The sequence below is a fragment of the Patella vulgata genome, chromosome 9 (genome assembly GCF_932274485.2).
Source record: "Patella vulgata chromosome 9, xgPatVulg1.2, whole genome shotgun sequence".
NCBI classification, from domain to species: Eukaryota; Metazoa; Mollusca; class Gastropoda; family Patellidae; genus Patella; species Patella vulgata.
The window spans coordinates 42368276-42392083 of NC_065887.2; the positions used below are offsets into that span (position 1 = coordinate 42368276).

General features: G+C 34.9%; 1 protein-coding gene across 2 annotated transcripts in view; it reads right to left on the minus strand.

Annotated features, from left to right (window-relative positions):
• The window catches only part of LOC126807706 (cytochrome P450 20A1), an 80635-nt gene that overhangs the window by 11766 nt on the left and 45061 nt on the right, over nucleotides 1-23808 (minus strand). The window contains exons 2-7 of one of the 2 annotated variants that reach the window (XM_050532456.2): nucleotides 9878-9927; nucleotides 8350-8519; nucleotides 3019-3164; nucleotides 1255-1422; nucleotides 1044-1125; nucleotides 205-381 (exon numbers count right to left, since the gene is read on the minus strand). In XM_050532456.2, coding sequence (XP_050388413.1) covers nucleotides 205-381; nucleotides 1044-1125; nucleotides 1255-1422; nucleotides 3019-3164; nucleotides 8350-8519; nucleotides 9878-9927 — 793 coding nt within the window. Of the gene's footprint in view, nucleotides 1-204; nucleotides 382-1043; nucleotides 1126-1254; nucleotides 1423-3018; nucleotides 3165-6056; nucleotides 6203-8349; nucleotides 8520-9877; nucleotides 9928-23808 lie in introns of both variants that reach the window. The other variant, XM_050532457.2, reaches the window with a different exon arrangement.

Genomic DNA, 23808 nt, shown 5'->3' on the forward strand with positions numbered 1-23808 from the left:
ATAATTCAGAAAGTTACGGTCCGATATGCGCGACATACGGACGTCCGGATGGACAGGGGCGACGACAATATACGTCCACATGAAAATGTGGGCGTATAAAAATGTATCATATGTTAGTCCCAAGATGACTAGTTTGTGTTGACTGGACATTAAACCCCATATCTCACCCATGTCAATAAAATCACAATCATTGCAAATACTTACAATTTCCAGTGGTATGGAAACCGCCAACAAGATAAGTGAGAATGTCAGCATATACAGTGTCGTCATTTTCAGTATGATCCATAATTCTATCTATTAACAGATATTCTTCGGATTTACTTCCATGTTTTTTTCTATATCTCATTATTTTAGTCACACTATCTTTCAAATGCTTTAAAACTAAAACAGAATAAATATTTTATAATATTTGTTGGTTTATTTCACAGAATGGATGAAAATTGAACATCCGTAAATAAAGCCACAGTATATGACCAGATTTCTAAATGGAAATAACATAAAAGTTAAAAAAAATATATATATATATATAAAAAGATAGGTTGCCAGGAAATGAAACATACTCCAAGGTTAGCTCATTTTTCTGGGCAGTCAACAAGGGTCGTCAGTAATGAAAACATTTACAACACACACAATCTGATTAAGAGTAACAATCCATTAAGTGATTATCAGAACTCATTAGAATTTGTTTGACTTCTAGTTCTACCTATGCTCATGTTTAGCTATTCCAATTTTTTGCAGTGATCAAAGGCCATAACTCTGTCAATACTGGCCTTAAACCACTGGAAATCAATCAGCTTCGTTGTCTATGACCTTAAACACTGTGTATAAATTTGATTTCTACAGCGTCCACAAGATTACTCAAAGTGATTCAGGTCATAACTCTAGCAGTAATTATCGGAAATTACTTGAAAATCTATACGATTCTTTAAATCATGTTCTAAAACACTGTGTATAAATCTAGAGTCAATTGGATATTGACTTTAACCTCTGTGGTTGATGGACATTTCAATGTGGGTGTATGAATAGGATGTTTAAAAGTTTACCTCTGTTAAAGGCCTTTCCACGTTGACTGTCATCATCTGGAATGTTTGGATCAGCCAGTCTTTGTTCCATTTCAGACCAAGCCTTAAAACAAAAAAAACACTCACTCCAAATTTGAACAAACACTACAAATGAAATCAAATAATACATCTGCCAAAAGATCTTTGGACATCGTTGAATTTTATACTTTAATAACACTGTTAATTAACTTACATGATCATAATTACTTTTAAAATCCAAGATTTCTTTTTCATTCATCACACCTTTTCCCATCAATGACGTCATCACAATTTTAAAAGCGAAAGCAAACATGTACTGATTTAAAGATAAATGTTCATCCTTGACCTTGCTCTCTAGAGTTTTTGTCAGATCACTCGCAACCTGAAGAAAAAGACTGAATAAATATAAACCTTCACGAAGAATGGGCTTGCTTGAAACAGAAGTAACCAAGTGGGAATGCAGAGCACATTTTTGTAGTCTGACATTAATTGAAACAACACTGAACAAATGAACATGGGGTGTTGGATGACTGAATGGTTAGCGTCCGCGCGCTGTATCATAAAGTCTGTCATTGAGTCGACTGGCGTGGTTTCGAATCCCCGGTTGTACGTGACAAGGAGTAGGATAGCATGTCCAAACTCGTGGGTTTTCTCCGGGTCCTCCGGTTTCCTCCCACTGCTAAAGACCCCTACGCGCAAGCGAATTATTGAAATAAAATTAAACCATATGTTAGTCCCGAAATTACCTAGTTTGTGTCGAGTGGACGTTAAACCCCATTTCTCTCTCTCTTTCTCAAATGAACATGTGAAGCATTGCTGCCATTTTAGCCTCATCCCACTCTGATCCTCTACCATGTATGCACCTAAATGAGCAGAAAGATCGTCTCAGAGCTTCTGATTATAAAATTCTCGGGTAATCCTCCAGACCTCACGCCAAACTTGATGTTGTCTCCAGAGATTGTGAAATGGGGTTTAACGTCCACTCCACACAAACTAGGTCATTTTGGAACTAAAATATAGTTCAATTTTATTTCAATAAATCGCTTGCGCGTAGGGTTCGTTGGCTGAGGGAGGAAGCCGGAGGACCTAGATAAAACCCACGAGGCTGCATTGGACAGGCGAACCTACTAGTACTCCTTGTGATGTAAAAGTGGGAAATCAAAGCTAGCCGCTTGACTCAATGGCAGACCTTATGGTCACACACCATTCGAGCAAATATTTCAGGAACCAGAGTCAACATTTACAGAGACAGCAAGACTATGTTTTCTTTGTGTTGAATAGTGAATACAGAATAATGATTCATGTACCATTTCTATTAACGATTTACAGGTGGATTTACAGGTAGTAAGGAATGATTTTACCAGTACCTACCACTACCAGTTTACTTACACAAACTGAACCAAATAAACAATTACACTGAGGTCTGACAAAAATACAGGGTATTGCTACAGTAAAATATAGGGTTTGACTCCTATAAAGGTAGAATTAAAACAGGGTTCAGCTATTGTTTATAAAGGTTGCCACAAATGTTGAAGCACAAGGTTATTGCTACAATGTTAAAGCACAAGTTTATTGCTACAATGTTGAAGCACAAGACTATTGCTACAATGTTGAAGCGCAAGCTTAAGGTTATTGCTACAATATTGAAGCACAAGACTATTGCTACAATGCAAGTCTTGTCTGTCTAATAGTAAGAGCAGGATTTATAACCGCACTATACACAAAAAAAACAATGTATACAGGGGTCAACCATAAGCATCCACTGCACTGTACAGTCCAGGGCATTTAATAATACAGCCTTCACTCAAAATGAAAAAAATAAAATTGTTATACAAGAGAGATGTAATGCAAATGTCTTGGCGATGGTCATCTTCTGAATGGCGATGTGCGTCATGAGTGAGAACTTTTAAAACAGAATTTAATTTTTTTCGTTGTTGATTTTTCTACAATACACGAAATGAAGCAATTAATATCAAACCTTATTCATATCGTCATAGAAACTGTTCAGTTCATCATGACTGAAACCTTTATCATAATCTTGCCGTCTGCTTCTACCATCACTTCCATTTGAAAACTGTATTGACTCATTTGTAAAAAGCGGTTCGAATAATTTACATAATGAGGCTAAAATAGAAAATGAAAATGCAGAAGTGAAGCAGGGAAAATATGTCAGTTGATTGTCTGCCCTTGTTTATGTAAGGAACAAAATGTCCTGCATCCCCAGAAAAGCTGCCAAATGTGTTGGACAAGGAGAACAGAATCCATCTATTGTTTCTATAACAAAGTGATAGAATAGGATAGATCATGTCTTGTCAGCATGATACAGTACTTAATTATACGTGCATGCCAACATGTACATAGGTTTTATTCCCATTCCTAACAACTATGCATACTTTCCTTGTCTAGTCTAGTGCTGGTAAGGTATTGCAATTCACCTGTTCAAGATTCGTGTTTTGAATTGTAAGACGATGATTCCATTTCTCACGATTCTTCTTTGTCACTTGAGTAAGTAACCTGTCACTCTAAACTATCCATAGGTACACAAACACTCTTAACTATCCATAGGTACACAAACACTCTTAACTATCCATAGGTACACAAACACTCTTAACTATCCATAGGTACAAAAACACTCTTATGAACGAGTCCGTGAGAAGACCATGCAAATTCTGCAAAAAGTGATAAGGCAGCAGGAAACCGATTTTGATCAAACTTGGTGGTTGGTACCCCGGGGGCCCCCAGACCCCACAGAAAATAAAGTAGGTCTCTGCTCCGCCTAATTGCGGAGCTTGGTCGCCCCGATTTTTTGGGTTTAAAACGACGCTATTTTCAGTGAGAAAAATACCATACTTTTGACGGCAACTGCGGCTTCGGTACACATTTTTCGAGACTGTTCATAATGAAGTATGAACCATCTTGGGTTCCCCTCAATATATGCCCAATATCAACGAAGTTCAAGTTGGAGTGTAGAAATGAGACTAGTTTGAAAAACCTAGGTATCCAAAACACTGAAATTAGACCCATTTTAAAACGCGTTTTTCTCGACTGCGGCGGGGTGCATGGTCGACATCGACCTTGAGGGCTGAAGTATATTAGTGACACATAATTTATCTGAAAAAAGTTTCACTGCATCGGATCTATGCAAATCACAGGAACCCTGGGAACTTTGGGTATTTACTCGCTTTAGAAGGTATTTTTTGATTGATTATCTTGATCTCTATTGATTTGTCTTGATCTTAATTTCATTTCCACTCTGATCATATCATCATATTCATTGCAGTGTGTGCCGTATATTCATTTATGACCATATATTGAGGACATCAACTCTGAATTAAGCATTCATGATCCTGACTCTCTTCATTTCTTTGACATCCAGTCTCTTTTAAAATGTTGTGAAAAGAGAACTGTCAGTATGCTGTGCCACTTTTTGCATTCACGATTTGTAACGTTTTATACTATGTATTTTCATTTAGTGTGTTGAATCCAGTGTCCTTTTTCACGAGTACACTGTATAAAGCGAAACGGTGTGAAATCAAAAAATTTGAACCGAATGGTGATATGAGATACAGGCCTATATGTATTACGAGTTATAATATTGCTAGTAACTGTATATGTATGATATGTACATAATATATATGGAATACTATTCAAATTAATGATATCTTTACATTTCGCATATTTTTTTTTATCGTCTCATATACTCAGATCAAGTTTGCGGCAATGTTTTTGGCCATATTCCCTTGACGTCTCTGTAAAAACGTGTGGTAATGACAGAATAGTAATGTACATGTGATGACCTTTTCAGCGATATGTCACATGGGTATATTAGTGTCAAGTCCAAGAAACCGGAAGTGACGTCACTGATACCGGAAGTGCCCTTCTGGGCTTTGTATTACCGTGGGGAAGCTACATTCGAAATTTCATCTTGATGTATGGCAGAAAAGTTGACAATAACTTAACTTACATCGTATCCGAAAGTGTCGTAATATCTGCTGAGTGTGCCTACTTTCAACACTCGCTCCGAAAAACTGGGGCGAGCTGCATCCAATATTATTGTTGATATATATAGTGGAGATAAAGTACTAAAAGCACATGTATTCACCCTCGCTCCCACCCCCGCCGCAGTGAAGAGAAACGAGTCGATACATAGCCTATTTTATTTGATGCCATGGACTTCATGTATCGAAACTCTAACCCAGGCTCTATGGCTGGATTCAAGTGAAAATAATTTTGTGGAAAATTTCAAGGGACAGTAGGCCTACAAAATCCCTAAAAAGAATTTCGTTCAGGTGAGTATCCGTTGCGTGAGTGAGACTTAAAATTTAGTTAAGAAATGCATTAAAATTAGCCATTATTTTTAAGAAAATAACGAAAAATAATTTCTGTGGGTACTGGTGGGATTTGGATCGCAATATGCCCGCATGTGCATCTGGGGGTCCTAAGGAACCAACAGTGGTGGTATGGTCCGGATTCATGATTTAGGGCCTTGTCACATTTTGCATGCTTTTCTCACGAACACGTTCTTAAATTGTTTTGGTCCTTATTTTGATCCACATCAATACTGTGATATAAAACAGTTTTATTTCTACAAAATAGGCAGGATTAAAAATATCAATTATTCATTTATCCTGTTGTTTTCTAGGTCAATATTGACCTGATTATGAATCCTGATACGAAATATATCGTAGTACCTGGATCGCAATATGTATTGTATCTTGACTGCAGAGCCAATACTCAGCCTTAGTCCGCTTTCCGTATGTAACATACCTGTCCCAACATGTGCACGTTGGCATGCACATAAGAGAACCTTCAATATAAAGTAGGTGAAAATTCTCAACCTTGCATTGTACACGTAACAAGAAATGAATGTTACGATATGCTAGTATCAAAATGATCAAAGTATTATGTTGACGAGACTATTAACATCATTCTATTCTAATCAAGTCAAACATGGCTAGCCCGGGGATGCAGAATTACGTCCCAGCAGACAATCAACTTATTTTTATTATCGATTACCTGTCCGAAGTCAACACAGAAACGCTTCAGTTCATCATGGCTGAAACTTTTGTCGTAGTCTTGACGACGGCGATGGCATTCCGCCCCGTTTGCATATGTTATGGACTGACCACCAAATAATGGTTCAAATAGTTTAAATAACATGGCTATAAAATATATAAACATTACATTAGAAAATATATGTACTGTAACAGGGCCCGGTTCCCAGAAAATTCTTAAAGTAGGCACAAAGTCATGCTTCACTTTTTCTTACGTAAGAAACTTTATAAAATATCGTCTCTAGAAAATTCTCAAGACCATTCTTACGTAAGCACAAGTCGAGTCTAAGCACATTGCTCTCTAACGTCATAAAATTTTGATGTGCGAATTACTTCATAAATTGGTCGGCTGCTTCCCGGCAAATTATCGATTTACATGCATTTGACATGTCCCTTATACACATATAAAATGTGCCACAAGCTAAAAAAAAAAAGCAAGCACATGCAACAGACTGAATAATTGTGAGAGCGCCTGATCTTAAAGTAGCCCGTGTATTTGTGTTGTTTATTTATTGGTAAATAAATAAAATGGTATCAGGGTAGAAGCAAAATTTTCTATAGCATTGTTTTCAAGAATATGTTTCTAAAGGATTTTCTCTGTCTTTCAATTGTCTCTTTGGTATCAAAAGATGTAGGAAATGCCGTTGAATAACTCTATGGTGAGCCATTTTGTTTGTAGCCAAAACAGGTTGGTAAGCAAGCTGTATACCTAGCTTGGGACTTGTGCTTAGATTGACTATGTTTAAGAACGAAGTTGTGCTTAAGTTTTTTTCTTGGAACACATAATAACATGCTTGTGCTTACACTGAAGTCTACTTAAAATCTAAGCACAAGAACGTTCTTAAGAATTTTCTGGGAACACAAAATAAGAAAAATGCAAAGTTTACTTAAAATCTAAGCACAAGAACGTGGTTAAGAATTTTCTAGGAATCGGGCATTGGTCTTGGGCATTCCAATCTATATTGTTAAGTTTGGAATAATTGTCTGGACAAAAACGATGCCTTTATGTTTACAGTAACTGGCTGTCTAGCTGTTCACACAATGAAGGTGAAGGTCACTTTTGCTCTCAGTCACTCCTAAGACATACTGGAATATATGTATGACCTTTGCTCGAGATTGATATTGCAGGAACGATCAAGACCACAAGAAAATTATTACGAATGGATGGCTTTGAATGAATGAATTTATTTGCAATTTGCCATTTCTTCAAGTTGATCAACAACGAAGTAACTCACCAACAGTTATGGCTGTATCATAACAGCGCCAGATATTAGCCAGGGATACATGGAGAGGCAGAGAAACTGGTTTTAATATTCATTCATGACCCCAATGGAAATAACCCCAGGGATGTAGGCAGGATTTGCTGAGGCTTGGAAAAAAATATCTCTTCCGAGCGAAGTGATGAAAAAAAAAATTTGGGAGGGGGGCATGGTCTTTTATGAAAATTCAACCCTTCTGGGTGTATTTTCTGAGCATCTGCTGCCTTTTGTATTTGCTTCAGTGCAAATCAAATTTCCATTTATATATTCAAATTTTGACCAAATTCACTTAATTATCATCAATGATACAGAGACTCTGCCAGGGATCTAAAAACTTTTTGACACCAACCGACCGAGCATAAAACGTTTTTTGTGTTTTATTTGAGTACAACGAATTTTGAAAACAGGTAGATATTGATAATTAAAAAATGTTGTTTTATTTGACTCGTGTCTCACGAATTACGACACCATTTACAACATCCAAACCTTTAACATTGGAGTGCCGTAAATTGGTCTGGGTGACCTATTTACGGCAAATATACAAATTTAAAGACCGTAGAATTGTAAAATGAATAGACCTACATAACTTCTAAATATAAATAAACAAAATACCAATACTTCTTTCTTTAAACTAATTTGGGATGATAGCGTATACTACGGCACACAAAAATAAATTATGCTGTGGCAGACATGGCTTGTGTCGGCTTTTACCATGGCTTTGCCGTTTCCCGTGGTAAATTTCGAGCGCTGAGTTTGTGTACGTACAGAGAAGGGCGAAGAGGTTTAGATACGACTGGGCGGCTATCATTTTTTTTTTTCTTTGTGCTCGGCGGCAAAAAATAGGGACGGGCGCAAGCGCCTGGCATGGCTACATCCCTGTAAACCAGGGCACATTGTGTAAGTTTAGCTGATTTTCATGGCTTATCCTTAGTAACCAGATCAGTCATGATTCATTTTTGATTTTTCTTCCTTGGTCGGCCTACAAGTTAAACTTACGAGGTCTGTCGAAGATGGTTTGTTGTTGTTTGAAGAGTTCAGGTGAAGCTATACTAATAACCAGTTCTCTTCCCATCCAGAATGATGTGATATCACCAAACTGTTTGTGTAGATCCAGTAAAAACTCATGTAAGCTTCCTGCTCTTTCAATATCACTCAAATTACCATCTCTGTATGATAAAATATGTTACAATTGTAAATTACTGTTTGTGTATGATTAAATATGTTACAATTGTAAATTACCATCTCTGTATGATAAAATATGTTACAATTGTAAATTAGCATTAACCCTTTCAATGCTAGACGTAAATCCACTGCCTGTGCTAGACCCTTTTTTGAGGGAAAAAGAGGGGTTGGAACTGAATGCCAAACAGTACTTATGGAAGCTTTTATGAAAAATCTTTTTGTCTGTTGAGATGGGCATGAGGTTGGGCTAAGAGGAAAAAATAGAATTTTGAAAATTTGCATAATAATGTAGTCACGTGACGTCATGGCTGCCATTTTGGATTTCTCATTTCTCACTAAAGCTAACACGGAAACGAATTTTTCTCCATGAAATACTTATGAGATATTGTTTTTTTCACTGGATTTTGATAAAGATATATAAAATGAACAAAAATATCAATAGCAGCCATGAGCAATGCCCCCACGAACACGCGCATCATGTCTCCCGCTGCCATGACCACGTGCGGATTGCAATACCTTGTTTTTACTTTCACTTTCACCCCCAAGTCCCATATCATTATCAATATAGTCCGTCAACAGATCTACACGTTCGGGACTCAGGAATTGCCTACTTCTTTTACGATCCAGCAGGCTAGCATTATTGTCAGAATTATTGTCAGAATCTACTGCAGACACAGGGCTATCGTCTTCACATTGGGCTTGTTCATCATGCACGGGAGACATAGCTAGCAATGGGCGGAACGTCGCGCAACAAATCACACACTTCATAATACCAATCACTGTCCTGACTACTATCATTATCAAGTAACTGGAAACGAATTATATGTATCACCCGCCTCGAAATTGTCCACGTGTTGGTCAGCAAGACGTCATTCACGACTTCGTTGAGAGTGCATTGTCTACGTTGTCACTATGCACTCCGCCATTTTACGGTTTGCCGCTTTGAAACACGTGGAAATATGTTCTAGTGTATAGAAAATACAATAGATGGCACTTGCAGTTACGGTACCAATTTTAGCGAGGGCTTTACTGAGTACACGGTAATACCGGGTATACGCAATGAAAGGGTTAATGTATGATAAAATATGTTACAATTTTAAATTACCGTTTCTGTATGATAAAATATGTTACAATTTTAAACTGAAACAAACATAAACTAACCCCATAAGACAAAGCCACGGACAAGAATCATTATACACAGATAAACACCAAACACGTCAGATCAGATCAAGTGAATGAATTGGGGGATCAAAAATACATCGACAGTAAAATGTTTATGGACTCTCGGTTTTCTATTTGAATCATTCTGATTATAGATATGTTAATCAAATATAAAACTCACTCTTTTGTTATTGGATCAAGACCAGGAACTGTTGTTCTCTTGCCAGAACTCTGAAAAATAGAACATAAAATATAACATAAAATATTAAAGATCAGAACTGAAGACCCAATATTTTGGACTCAAATTTGACTTATGCCGCATCAAAGACCTGACTTGTGGCTTGACACATTTAACGCAACTCAACACCGACTCGGCAGTCGTGACGTTTAAAGACATAATTTATACACAGGAGACCATTTCTACAATGATGAATAAATTAGACGAACAAAAGCCACATGGTTGTCTGTTAAACTTACAGATGTTATTCAGATTTCACCTATATTCACTTCCTTCATGTTCCACATTCCTAATTAATTTTTATGTAATCAGGCATTTTTAGATAATATAAGAAAATCAATTTAGATGCTTATATTCCGAATAAGCTAAGCATATTCTCACCAAGGGCCTCTGTTAATTGTCAAGAATTCTCAACAAAAATTTATGACACAATCTGAAATTGCCAAATTTGGATGAGAAAATGACAGGTCATGAAAACCTAAATAATTCTGTCAGTTTCACAAAGCACACAATTCTATTTAACTGAAGTATTTTGTTGTTCGTGAAGATAATATCACAGCCAAGTTGTCTTATTTTAGTATATTCCTGTGGGAGGAAACCAAGATGCTCAGAGTCAACCTATACGTTTGAGAAGGCACCCCACTATCGCCAAGTCACATACGCTCACACATGGGATCGAGGTGACTGGCCAGCTTGAGCACCAAGTTCAATATTCTAGACTACTTAACTATCCCAACCCTTTGTAGGAGTAGTGTACCGGTACATGTATGTAAGTTTACATCCCACTTCTACTCCTTGTCACTGGCAACCTTTGATAAAACTGTCCTGTTTAATTGCAATACATGCTTAAAAGTATCCGTGTATCAGAAATGTACAGAAAGAGTACTGATCATTTCTGATACACGGATACTTGGATACTTTTATACCGTTTTAGATATCTATCAAGCAATAAGTAGCGGACATTTAGTCCGACCCAGATCGCAATTGATAACAAGGCTCTAACCAATGTACATGAAACAACTAGTCAAAATCATAGTAACAAAACAAAATGGGGGGGAACTACATGGCAGTTCAAAAACATATACAATGACATTAAATTAACATAACAACATATTACAAAAATCAATTATTATACATACCAATTGGCATCTATTTCATAATTTGGTTTGATTTATATTAATATGCAAAATATATAAATTAGAATATTGAATAATTATTTTAATTAATTGTGATGATAGAAGGCGCAGTTCTCTTGCTGGACACTTCACAAGCATTGAAAATAAGCAGGATGAAAAAAACCGCCTAGAAAGTCATAAACTTTATTACAACTTTATTATTTCAACGGAAGAACCATCCGCCGATGCATACTTTCACCAGGAATGACCACGTTTCGCATTTCCTTTACGATACATTTAATAATATCGCAGTCCTCTACGCCATAGACATTGTTTTGACGATGTGGTCTAAACAAACATGTGATTGTTTTACGCTCAGAGTATCATAGAAAGACGCACGTGTAAATACTACTCAGGTCGTCTCTCTACTGCGAATATCAGAACAGTTTTGGTCGGGAGCCGCCCCGGCTGAACCCCTCGACCAAAACTGTCCTGATATTCACCGATACACCTCGGAAAGTGTGCTAATAACTACTACTTATTATGCTTCAAAAAAGGCCCCAGTGGATTCAAGTGGAAATGTCCAGGGTTCTGGCAATAATGAAATTCTTTAAAAAGCGTATGGCTCTATTCTTTTGTAGGGTTTTGGTCGAACAAACATTGGCATCTTCATAGTACTACTACACGCCATGATAATAGAGATCACAAACAAATCACAAAAATACATGAATGACATGGAACAGTTCACAGCGCTTTATCATAAAGCATGTCATTGAGTCATCTGGCTTGGTTTCGAATCCCCGGTTGTACGTGGCAAGGAATAGGGTCGCCTGTCCAACCTCTTGGGTTTTCTCCGGGTCCTCCGGTTTCATCCCACTGCTAAAGACCCCTACGCGCTCACAAAAATAGAATACACGACTTGTGTACTGATTATAAAATGTTCATTGTGTCTTAAAGTGCACATAAGATGGGTTTGGAAACTTTTGGATATGTGTAGCCAATGGTTACAATATCAACTTTACGGCAAGTTCACACCAATCTGATTGAAATTAATTCAGTTATCTTCACTCAAAGTCGTAAAAATGTTCCTCCCATAAAAACGACTTTGCCAATTATCGAAAACACTCTTAATCCCCTCAGACGCCCGTGACGTCACAGTGACCGAATGCATATTCGGAATGTTTATTCCTTAATTACCTATATACAGCCGGCGTGTGTACTCATTAACGCCTGACTGGTTCCTTAATCCCCCTTAGTTCCTTAATTAAATAAAACAATTGACTACGGAATCTCAATTTAGAATTTGTTTCTCATGACAGCAATTTTAATACCCTCTAATATTGTGTGCAGTCCAATTGATTAGAGATACATTTTTGTCAAAAGAGTATTGTGGTTCTAATTTCCCCGAGTAAAAAAGTACAGGGGTAACAAGATGTGGTCACGCAAATTGTATCATAAAAGTCAAACATGAATGAAAAGCGATTTGTAAATGACGATCCGTTATCTTCGTACGGCGGATTTGACTTCATTACCCTGAAATAGACCGTAAAAATGAAATGCGAAAAAATATCTCAACATACAGTACAAATAAATTTTGTTGGTAACCATCTAAATGGAATAACAGACAGATTGAGAAGTGTCATCTAACTATCTTTGTGTATTGATAATAATATATGACAAGTAGTGTCGTTAACATCAGTCATTAATTAATCAATCCGACTAAACTTATACAGAGTTGGGGGTCATTAATTAATTTACATCTTGGTGTTAGTAGTGATTGTTAGTGGGATTAAGAATGCTGATTAGGTAATTATCTTTTTTACGCCGGCCAGATCAAAGGCATCACTCTAGGTGGAACGTGTGCATAGTACCTACAAATGAACTAATGGGAGAATCGTACACACACCTATTTATTGTATAAAATAATTAAGTTTTACTCATCAGTTGTTTATAATAATTATTTAATTTTTGTGTTTTTGTAATCAAGTAGCATCGCATTATTTGTTGACTGGCGTTTAAACAACATTTAATTGACTTGATATGAAATATTCTTTATAATAAAAATATTTTAGAATTGCATTGACAGTTTAATCACTCACCAAATGGCATCAGTCAGGAACTCCGCGTATTTGATATTCATGTCCATGAATCCCATGGAATTTTCGAGCCAAAGTTTAACCTCAGTAACTACGCCCGTAGTGCATGGAACCGTACATGGCAATAAAATTCCCAACGTTGATTGGCTGAGAAATGAGGGCGATCTATGCATGCTCATCGGAAAATCCCATATTCGCTGTGAATTTCAAATTGAGTTACGATACAAGTTGTTTTTTGTGAATGGAAATGGTTATTATTATTATCTATAGCTAATAATGAATATATCGACAATTGACTGGCATCATTTGTATTTCTGTACTTAAGTTTGGGATATCAAGTATTACGGGTTTATCCAAATTACCGGTAAATGCGCTAATTGCTTGAGTCATCTTCATTTGACACGTGGCCTGTTTAAACAAAGGCAGCTTAAATTGATCTACGGCATGATACAGCATTTTAAATTCACTCTAAAATATTCCAATCACAAATGTCTAATCTATACCAATGAAAGACGATAATTCGGTGATTATGATTAGGCCAGTCACGTGGTAATTGGACCGTCAATAGACGCTTGTCCAGTTGCCGTGTGTATTGATAGTGCTATATTGTACAGGCAGTGAGATATTGTATAGATAATGTATATCCTATGTGTAGTGCTTGTGACGTCACCAGCCAATCAACCGGATTAAGGTCGTAATTGAAAAATCGAAAAGCGTTTTGGCGTGTCGGATACTTAAACGTTAACAGCGGACTTAATTTTAATCAGATTGGTGTGAACTTGCCGTAAAGTTGATACAGTAAACATGGGCTATACGTACATTAAATTTAGATTTTTGATCTTACGTGGTCTTTAAATATTGGATCCCATATATTCACAGCAATATAACAACATCAATATTGATTGAAATTGATCAATACTGAATTTTAATTCATGTTTTTAATTTCAGTATTACAGAAAATATTGAGTTATAGTTTTAGCTCCTTTAAATGTGTTACTTTATAATCTAGTGACACACATCTTGAGGTAAAACTTACACACAAGTTAAGGATTCAATTCGTACGGTTCATTTAATTCTTAATAGCTGAGATTCAGAAGACAATCTGTATAGGTCATTTCATCAAATTATGGAGTTCAGCAACGGTACCTTTAATTACATCTTTGCAATTAAGAGCCGCAACAGTAGGACATTAAAACAACAGTCTTTTATTTGTATTCAGTAAAGAAGAACAACAATAGGACATTAAAACATCTTTCAACTCAATGCTGTTAAATAGACAATAAGTCTTCAAATAAATTTGAAAAATAGAAAAAGTCCTTGCATTACCATGTCTTTACTAAACATGCATTATGCAAGAGCTAAACCTGCCTCTTGCAGGTCTGTCTTTAGGCCTGTAATTAGACATTAATTAACTTATCCACACCATAATCATCTCTCGATTTCATCGCTAGCCTGCGATATTTACTGGATTAGGATCTAATTTGCTGCTCAACTTTCATTCATGATTAAGTCATGAAATGGATAATCGAGACTATGTTTTTTATCGTACCGACTTCAGTTATGATGATCGAGGGTAGACCGAAAATTCAATCGCTAAATTCTCGGTTCAGAATGATATGACTGAAATTTTCAGCAAATTCCCTTAACATTATCTAGTTTTTAACTTTTATAGTGAGAACTGCCAGCTCTTTATTTAATCTTCCATAATGTATCTTGAAGTATAGATCTCAGTTGGAAACAGATTCTAATCAACATTTGAACTATACTTCATTCTAATATCGTTTTACATAATAAATTCATTTAAAGGACGTATGGTTCAATTTGTAGTAACCTTATTAATGGAGGCAAGTCTTTAACTCGATATCAGCCACGGTCTTCGAAATTGAAAACATGACTTAGTGGTCAAGTTAAATCAACGTTGATGTTGTTATCTTACCGTGAAAAGATGGGCTTCTGATGTTCAATATTTAAGACAAAATGAAAATTTTCAAATTGACACACGATTGAATATGGGTGCCACTTGTAATGAAGCGCATTGATGAACGACAATTCCACAGAAGAATACTATTGGTGTAGACTTTAATAACCAGATGCCAAACACTGCCATTCAATTAGAAATTACAGTAAAAACAGTAACAATTGAATGTAAATCAGTTTATATACATTGATATTATATTATTATATACCTTGCGAGCCATTTGTGTCCATTTCTAGATGCCAAAGAATAGCGATTTAACTCCTTTAAAATAAACGGAAATGGGTTAAAAAGCACATATTATATTTGTGTAATAGGTATGTATGTGTGGCCTTTTCAAACTACTAACATAGATTCATTTTTTTAAAATTTGTTATTGTATTTTCTCATCAGTTATGTTTAGTTTCTAATCATTTGCGTCTGGCTTCTCTTTTCTACAAGTTTTAGGGCAATTCCACGCTAAAGTATACAATTAGGTGAAAAATTTAATTAGTTGATAAGTGGACAAAAATAGTGTCTTATGGTGGGAAATAATCCATATTTTGAAGAAAAATCTCAATTTGGGTGGAGATTCTTCCGATATTTTTTTTATTTGGTCTTGTGTCAAGGTTTACGTTGTAAATGTCGAATTTATAATTCTATTGTATTTTCTTACTTTGTGTTTGTTTGATTATTCTGACTCATAATGAATGATTTGGCATTAGTTATCTGACAATGTATATAAACATAATATTTAAACATTAAAATATAAAAATAATATATTTTTGTGAAGGTAACCAACATTGAAAAATATCACTATGAGAATGTACGTCCGTTACCAAATATTTACATTTTTTTCTCTCTCATTCATATTTTTATATAGAATTATTAAAAACTTCATATCTAAAGCTAGAATAACCCATTCTTACTATAATGACCGTAAAAAGAAAAGATTTGCAAAAATTCTCAGAATAACTTGGGTTTAGTTACTTTTCACAGTATTTCATGTTACCAAATATTTTCCATTTTATCTCTCTCATTCATATTTATTTATGGAACTGTTCAAAAACTCATATCTAAAGCGAACATCACTCATACGTGTTACTATGACCGTAAAAAGAAATCATTTGCCAAAATTCTCTGAATTACTTAGGGTTTCATAGATGTATGTACGTCCGTTACCAAAATTTTAGGGTAAAAATGTACGTCCGTTACCAAAATTTTAGGGTCACAATATTTCATTCAAGGAGTAATGTTTTTAGAAAATTAACTGCTCCATTAATTCAAATGAGTTAACTATTATTATTATATAGAAGTCCGATTATTTGAAAGTTTACATATCTCATGTAATGGGTTAGCAATTTGCACTCGTACGTCCGTTACTAGAAAATATGTACATCCGTTACCACAATAATTTCTAATTTACTGGGTTATAAGAATCCAAATGTGAGAAGTGATTATGCAGTACACATGTAGTATTAGTGCCCTTTCTTAAAAGGATTAAAACCTTTAAATTCCACAAGACAATTCACAGAGTTTTGAAACTATGTTCATGCAGGCAAATCATGGTGTTCATTTCTGTACGTCCGTTACCTATACTTTGAAGATCCAACATTTATTTCCAGTGTTCATGAACAAATTAAATTATATGTCGATTGATACTTAAATCGTATGTCTTTAATGCTATATAAAACTCAAACAGTTAATTATTCATGGTTAGAAAATATTGGAAGTAATAAAAATATGGCGAGTTCAAAATGTACGTCTGTTACCGTGGAATTGCGCTTTATCTCTTTCTGTTTTTCGTTTGCACAACATCCATTTTTAATTACCCCACAATGACATGTGGGATACTTTTTGCTTTGTTCATCAAGCATACTCAAAATATTTACTGTGCCCTAACCCTTTTACGGGATAATTTTCCTCAGCAACTCAACCACTGTGGGGGGGGGGGGGGGGGTAATTAATTTGAAGCCAAGTTAAATTCTAAAATCTTTCCAACTATGCTATCAAAAATCTTGAAACTTTGTGAGACATATATACCCCACAATACCCGCATATGCTAAAACTTGGGGGAGCCACGATGGCTCAGTGTGAAAGATGTTGGCTTGCTGACCTGGAGGTCCCATGTTCGATCTCTGCGTTGGCCGAGAAAGTTCATCATGATTTCCCAGCGTGGTTCCTCCTTGTCAGTGGTGCAGGACCTAGGGTCTGGCAAGGGACAACATCCAGTCATTCAGTTCTGTATACACATTGGAATTCCATATAAGAGTAGGCCGTAGTGCCGCTTATATGACAAAATTTCCCTCATAGCACACTGTATGGCATAAGCTTGTCTTTATTAGCCCAGTTGGAGCAGCACAGCAGGACATTAAACCCCATTTCATTTCATGTTTTTGCAAAAACTTGGTAATTGGAACCATTTTACCAAGGAAAATACAGGTGTGGCTCAGGTATAAATTATAAACCGAGATAAAAACACTGTGTTTTCTTAACATTTATTAATTTCAGTGAAAACAAAAAACAAGTTAAAAGAAGTATCAAAATTAAAAATACAGGTTTACAAGGAAATGTACAATTGGTCACAAATTTTTTCACTAATAATTATTCAATTTAAGTTAACACATAAATTCACAATTATGATAATAACCATAACAGTCATAACTAGAACTGCGAAGCAGTAATGACGGGTTTCACCGGTGCCACGTTACCCTTGAACTTATGTCACTTCCGGTACCAAAATTACATTACTTCCGGTGATAATGAAAATGTTAAATTGGTTTATGAAATCAGAAATAGCATCATCACATGGTGAAAATTTTATGTAAATCCTATAATAGTTGCCACCTTTATAGACCAAAAACCTTGAAAAATGACTTGTAGAAAATCGCCTATTTCTCTGCAACCGTACAAGTTAGAAACCATTTTGAGGTATCTGTATGATCGAATGAGTTCATTCTATTTGTTGATTGGAATCAAATATCATAATTTTAAAAACATTACAAATCTGATTCATTTGAATAAAATATCTGTTTTGAAGGCTAAAAATACAGTTTTTGCCAAAATGACGTTACTTCCGGTGATAATGAAAATCTTAAATTACTTGTATGAAATCGTAAATGGCATTAGGTATCACACAATGAAAATTTCATGAAAATCGAATAATAATTGACACTTTTATTGACAAAAAACCTTAAAAAGTGACCTGTTGAAAATTGCCTATTTCTCCGCAACTGAACAAGTTAGAAACCATTTTGTGATATCTATATGATCGTAAGGGTTCATTGTATTAGTTGATTTGAATCAAATATCAAAATTTTAAACAAATAACAAATATGACTCATTTGAATAAATTACTGGTTTCGAAGGCTATAAATACAATTTTTGCCCAAATTACGTCATTTCCGGTGATATTGAAAATGTTAAATTGGTTTGACCTAGTTAAAATTGACATTACACATCAAATGGTGTTACTTTTATGAAAATCGAATAATAATTGACTCTTTTACAGGCAAACTAGCGTAAAAAGTGACTCATGCAAAATTGCCCATTTCTCGGCAACTGCGCATATTACAAATTAATTTTCACATACATTCTCTCCGTATAGATTATTGCTACGAGTTTATGAAAGTTACGAAGTAATATTTTAAAATATGAAAACGCTGGATGGGTTGTAAATAGCTTAATTTTACACCTTTTTTCACCTTTTAATCGAAATAGCCCGAAAACGGAATCGAAATTAAAAAACATGGTCCCAACATTTTGTGCGCCTTTAAAAGGCGCACAATTTCAGTTATACCAGATTTGAAAAAAATAATATTTGCTTTCGAAAAATGGTACCTAACTGTCAAAATTGTAGTTTTTTGTCAATTTACGCCACTTCCGGTGCCGACAGATAACACTATTGGTAACAAAAAAAATGACAATTGAGACAACGGGGCATATGAACTTTGTTTTATACAAATCGAACAATAAATAATTAATCTAGGACTGAAAAACTGAATTAGCCAATGGGGGCCAAGGAAAATTACCGAGACAAAAAATTTTCACATTTTTGCCCAAGTCAGAGGACTCGTTATATTTGTGTAAAACACGATTAAAAAATATTCATAAATAAAAAAGTTTTTTGTAAAAATTTAAATTTTCTAAATTTAGCGCCTAATATCTGCGAAGATTTGCCGAAAATCAAAAATCAAAAGTAGCGTAGCTATGTGCCCCGTCTCCGGCTATGCCAAAATGCATCGAAAGTTAAAATCCAATGATTATTGTTAAAATTACTGCAATATTTCTAAAAACGATAGCTTCGGTGATTTCGGACATTTCGCATTGTCGCAGAACGTTCAAAATAGCTTTATCCTCTAAGTCACACCCACTTTTCCGATAAAACCGAAGAAATCGTAACGATCCGACAATCAGTTGCTGAGATCTACTCAAAACAAAAGAAGAATAATAATAACTAGAACTGCGAAGCAGTAATGACGGGTTTCACCGGTGCCACGTTACCCTTGAACTTATGTCACTTCCGGTACCAATGAAACCGTTAAACAGGTTTCCACATAAGCATTGCACACATGAAATAAAATGGACACAGAAACAACCAAATCCAGCAACCAATTCATTTGCTACATGTCAGTGATCCTGTCAAAATTACATTACTTCCGGTGATAATGAAAATGTTAAATTGGTTTATGAAATCAGAAATAGCATCATCACATGTTGAAAATTTTATGTAAATCCTATAATAATTGCCACCTTTATAGACCAAAAACCTTGAAAAATGACTTGTAGAAAATCGCCTATTTCTCTGCAACCGTACAAGTTAGAAACCATTTTGAGGTATCTGTATGATCGAATGAGTTCATTCTATTTGTTGATTGGAATCAAATATCATAATTTTAAAAACATTACAAATCTGATTCATTTGAATAAAATATCTGTTTTGAAGGCTAAAAATACAGTTTTTGCCAAAATGACGTTACTTCCGGTGATAATGAAAATCTTAAATTACTTGTATGAAATCGTAAATGGCATTATGTATCACACAGTGAAAATTTCATGAAAATCGAATAATAATTGACACTTTTATTGACAAAAAAACCTTAAAAAGTGACCTGTTGAAAATTGCCTATTTCTCCGCAACTGAACAAGTTAGAAACCATTTTGTGATATCTATATGATCGTAAGGGTTCATTGTATTAGTTGATTTGAATCAAATATCAAAATTTTAAACAAATAACAAATATGACTCATTTGAATAAATTACTGGTTTCGAAGGCTATAAATACAATTTTTGCCCAAATTACGTCATTTCCGGTGATATTGAAAATGTTAAATTGGTTTGACCTAGTTAAAATTGACATTACACATCAAATGGTGTCACTTTTATGAAAATCGAATAATAATTGACTCTTTTACAGGCAAACTAGCGTAAAAAGTGACTCATGCAAAATTGCCCATTTCTCGGCAACTGCGCATATTACAAATTAATTTTCACATACATTCTCTCCGTATAGATTATTGCTACGAGTTTATGAAAGTTACGAAGTAATATTTTAAAATATGAAAACGCTGGATGGGTTGTAAATAGCTTAATTTTACACCTTTTTTCACCTTTTAATCGAAATAGCCCGAAAACGGAATCGAAATTAAAAAACATGGTCCCAACATTTTGTGCGCCTTTAAAAGGCGCACAATTTCAGTTATACCAGATTTGAAAAAAATAATATTTGCTTTCGAAAAATGGTACCTAACTGTCAAAATTGTAGTTTTTTGTCAATTTACGCCACTTCCGGTGCCGACAGATAACACTATTGGTAACAAAAAAAATGACAATTGAGACAACGGGGCATATGAACTTTGTTTTATACAAATCGAACAATAAATAATTAATCTAGGACTGAAAAACTGAATTAGCCAATGGGGGCCAAGGAAAATTACCGAGACAAAAAATTTTCACATTTTTGCCCAAGTCAGAGGACTCGTTATATTTGTGTAAAACACGATTAAAAAATATTCATAAATAAAAAAGTTTTTTGTAAAAATTTAAATTTTCTAAATTTAGCGCCTAATATCTGCGAAGATTTGCCGAAAATCAAAAATCAAAAGTAGCGTAGCTATGTGCCCCGTCTCCGGCTATGCCAAAATGCATCGAAAGTTAAAATCCAATGATTATTGTTAAAATTACTGCAATATTTCTAAAAACGATAGCTTCGGTGATTTCGGACATTTCGCATTGTCGCAGAACGTTCAAAATAGCTTTATCCTCTAAGTCACACCCACTTTTCCGATAAAACCGAAGAAATCGTAACGATCCGACAATCAGTTGCTGAGATCTACTCAAAACAAAAGAAGAATAATAATAATAATAAGAACTAGAACTGCGAAGCAGTAATGACGGGTTTCACCGGTGCCACGTTACCCTTGAACTTATGTCACTTCCGGTACCAATGAAACCGTTAAACAGGTTTCCACATAAGCATTGCACACATGAAATAAAATGGACGCAGAAACAACCAAATCCAGCAATCAATTCATTTGCTACATGTCAGTGATCCTGTCAAAATTACATTACTTCCGGTGATAATGAAAATGTTAAATTGGTTTATGAAATCAGAAATAGCATCATCACATGGTGAAAATTTTATGTAAATCCTATAATAATTGCCACCTTTATAGACCAAAAACCTTGAAAAATGACTTGTAGAAAATCGCCTATTTCTCTGCAACCGTACAAGTTAGAAACCATTTTGAGGTATCTGTATGATCGAAGGAGTTCATTCTATTTGTTGATTGGAATCAAATATCATAATTTTAAAAACATTACAAATCTGATTCATTTGAATAAAATATCTGTTTTGAAGGCTAAAAATACAGTTTTTGCCAAAATGACGTTACTTCCGGTGATAATGAAAATCTGAAATTACTTGTATGAAATCGTAAATGGCATTATGTATCACACAGTGAAAATTTCATGAAAATCGAATAATAATTGAGACTTTTATTGACAAAAAACCTTAAAAAGTGACCTGTTGAAAATTGCTTATTTCTCCGCAACTGAACAAGTTAGAAACCATTTTGTGATATCTATATGATCGTAAGGGGTCATTGTATTAGTTGATTTGAATCAAATATCAAAATTTTAAACAAATAACAAATATGACTCATTTGAATAAATTACTGGTTTCGAAGGCTATAAATACAATTTTTGCCCAAATTACGTCATTTCCGGTGATATTGAAAGGGTTAATTTGGTTTGACCTAGTTAAAATTGACATTACACATCAAATGGTGTCACTTTTATGAAAATCGAATAATAATTGACTCTTTTACAGGCAAACTAGCGTAAAAATGGACTCATGCAAAATTGCCCATTTCTCGGCAACTGCGCATATTACAAATTAATTTTCACATACATTCTCTCCGTATAGATTATTGCTACGAGTTTATGAAAGTTACGAAGTAATATTTTAAAATATGAAAACGCTGGATGGGTTGTAAATAGCTTAATTTTACACCTTTTTTCACCTTTTAATCGAAATAGCCCGAAAACGGAATCGAAATTAAAAAAACTGGTCCCAACATTTTGTGCGCCTTTAAAGGGCGCACAATTTCAGTTATACCAGATTTGAAAACAATAATATTTGCTTTCGAAAAATGGTACCTAACTGTCAAAATTGTAGTTTTTTGTCAATTTACGCCACTTCCGGTGCCGACAGATAACACTATTGGTAACAAAAAAAATGACAATTGAGACAACGGAGCATATGAACTTTGTTTTATACAAATCGAACAATAAATAATTAATCTAGGACTGAAAAACTGAATTAGCCAATGGGGGCCAAGGAAAATTACCGAGACAAAAAATTTTCACATTTTTGCCCAAGTCAGAGGGCTCGTTATATTTGTGTAAAACACGACTAAAAAATATTCATAAATAAAAAAGTTTTTTGTAAAAATTTAAATTTTCTAAATTTAGCGCCTAATATCTGCGAAGATTTGCCGAAAATCAAAAATCAAAAGTAGCGCAGCTATGTGCCCTGTCTCCAGCTATGCCAAAATGTATCGAAAGTTAAAATCCCATGATTATTGTTAAAATTACCGCAATATTTGTAAAAACGATAACTTCGGTGATTTCGGACATTTCGCATTGTCGCAGAACGTTCAAAATAGCTTTATCCTCTAAGTCACACCCACTTTCCCAGTAAAACCGAAGAAATCGTAACGATGCGACAAGTAGTTGCTGAGATCTACTCAAAACAAAAGAAGAATAATAATAATAATAAGAATAACTAGAACTGCGAAGCAGTAATGACGGGTTTCACCGGTGCCACGTTACCCTAGAACTTATGTCACTTCCGGTACCAATGAAACCGTTAAACAGGTTTCCACATAAGCATTGCACACATAAAATAAAATGGACGCAGAAACAACCAAATCCAGCAATCAATTCATTTGCTACATGTCAGTGATCCTGTCAAAATTACATTACTTCCGGTGATAATGAAAATGTTAAATTGGTTTATGAAATCAGAAATAGCATCATCACATGGTGAAAATTTTATGTAAATCCTATAATAATTGCCACCTTTATAGACCAAAAACCTTGAAAAATGACTTGTAGAAAATCGCCTATTTCTCTGCAACCGTACAAGTTAGAAACCATTTTGAGGTATCTGTATGATCGAATGAGTTCATTCTATTTGTTGATTG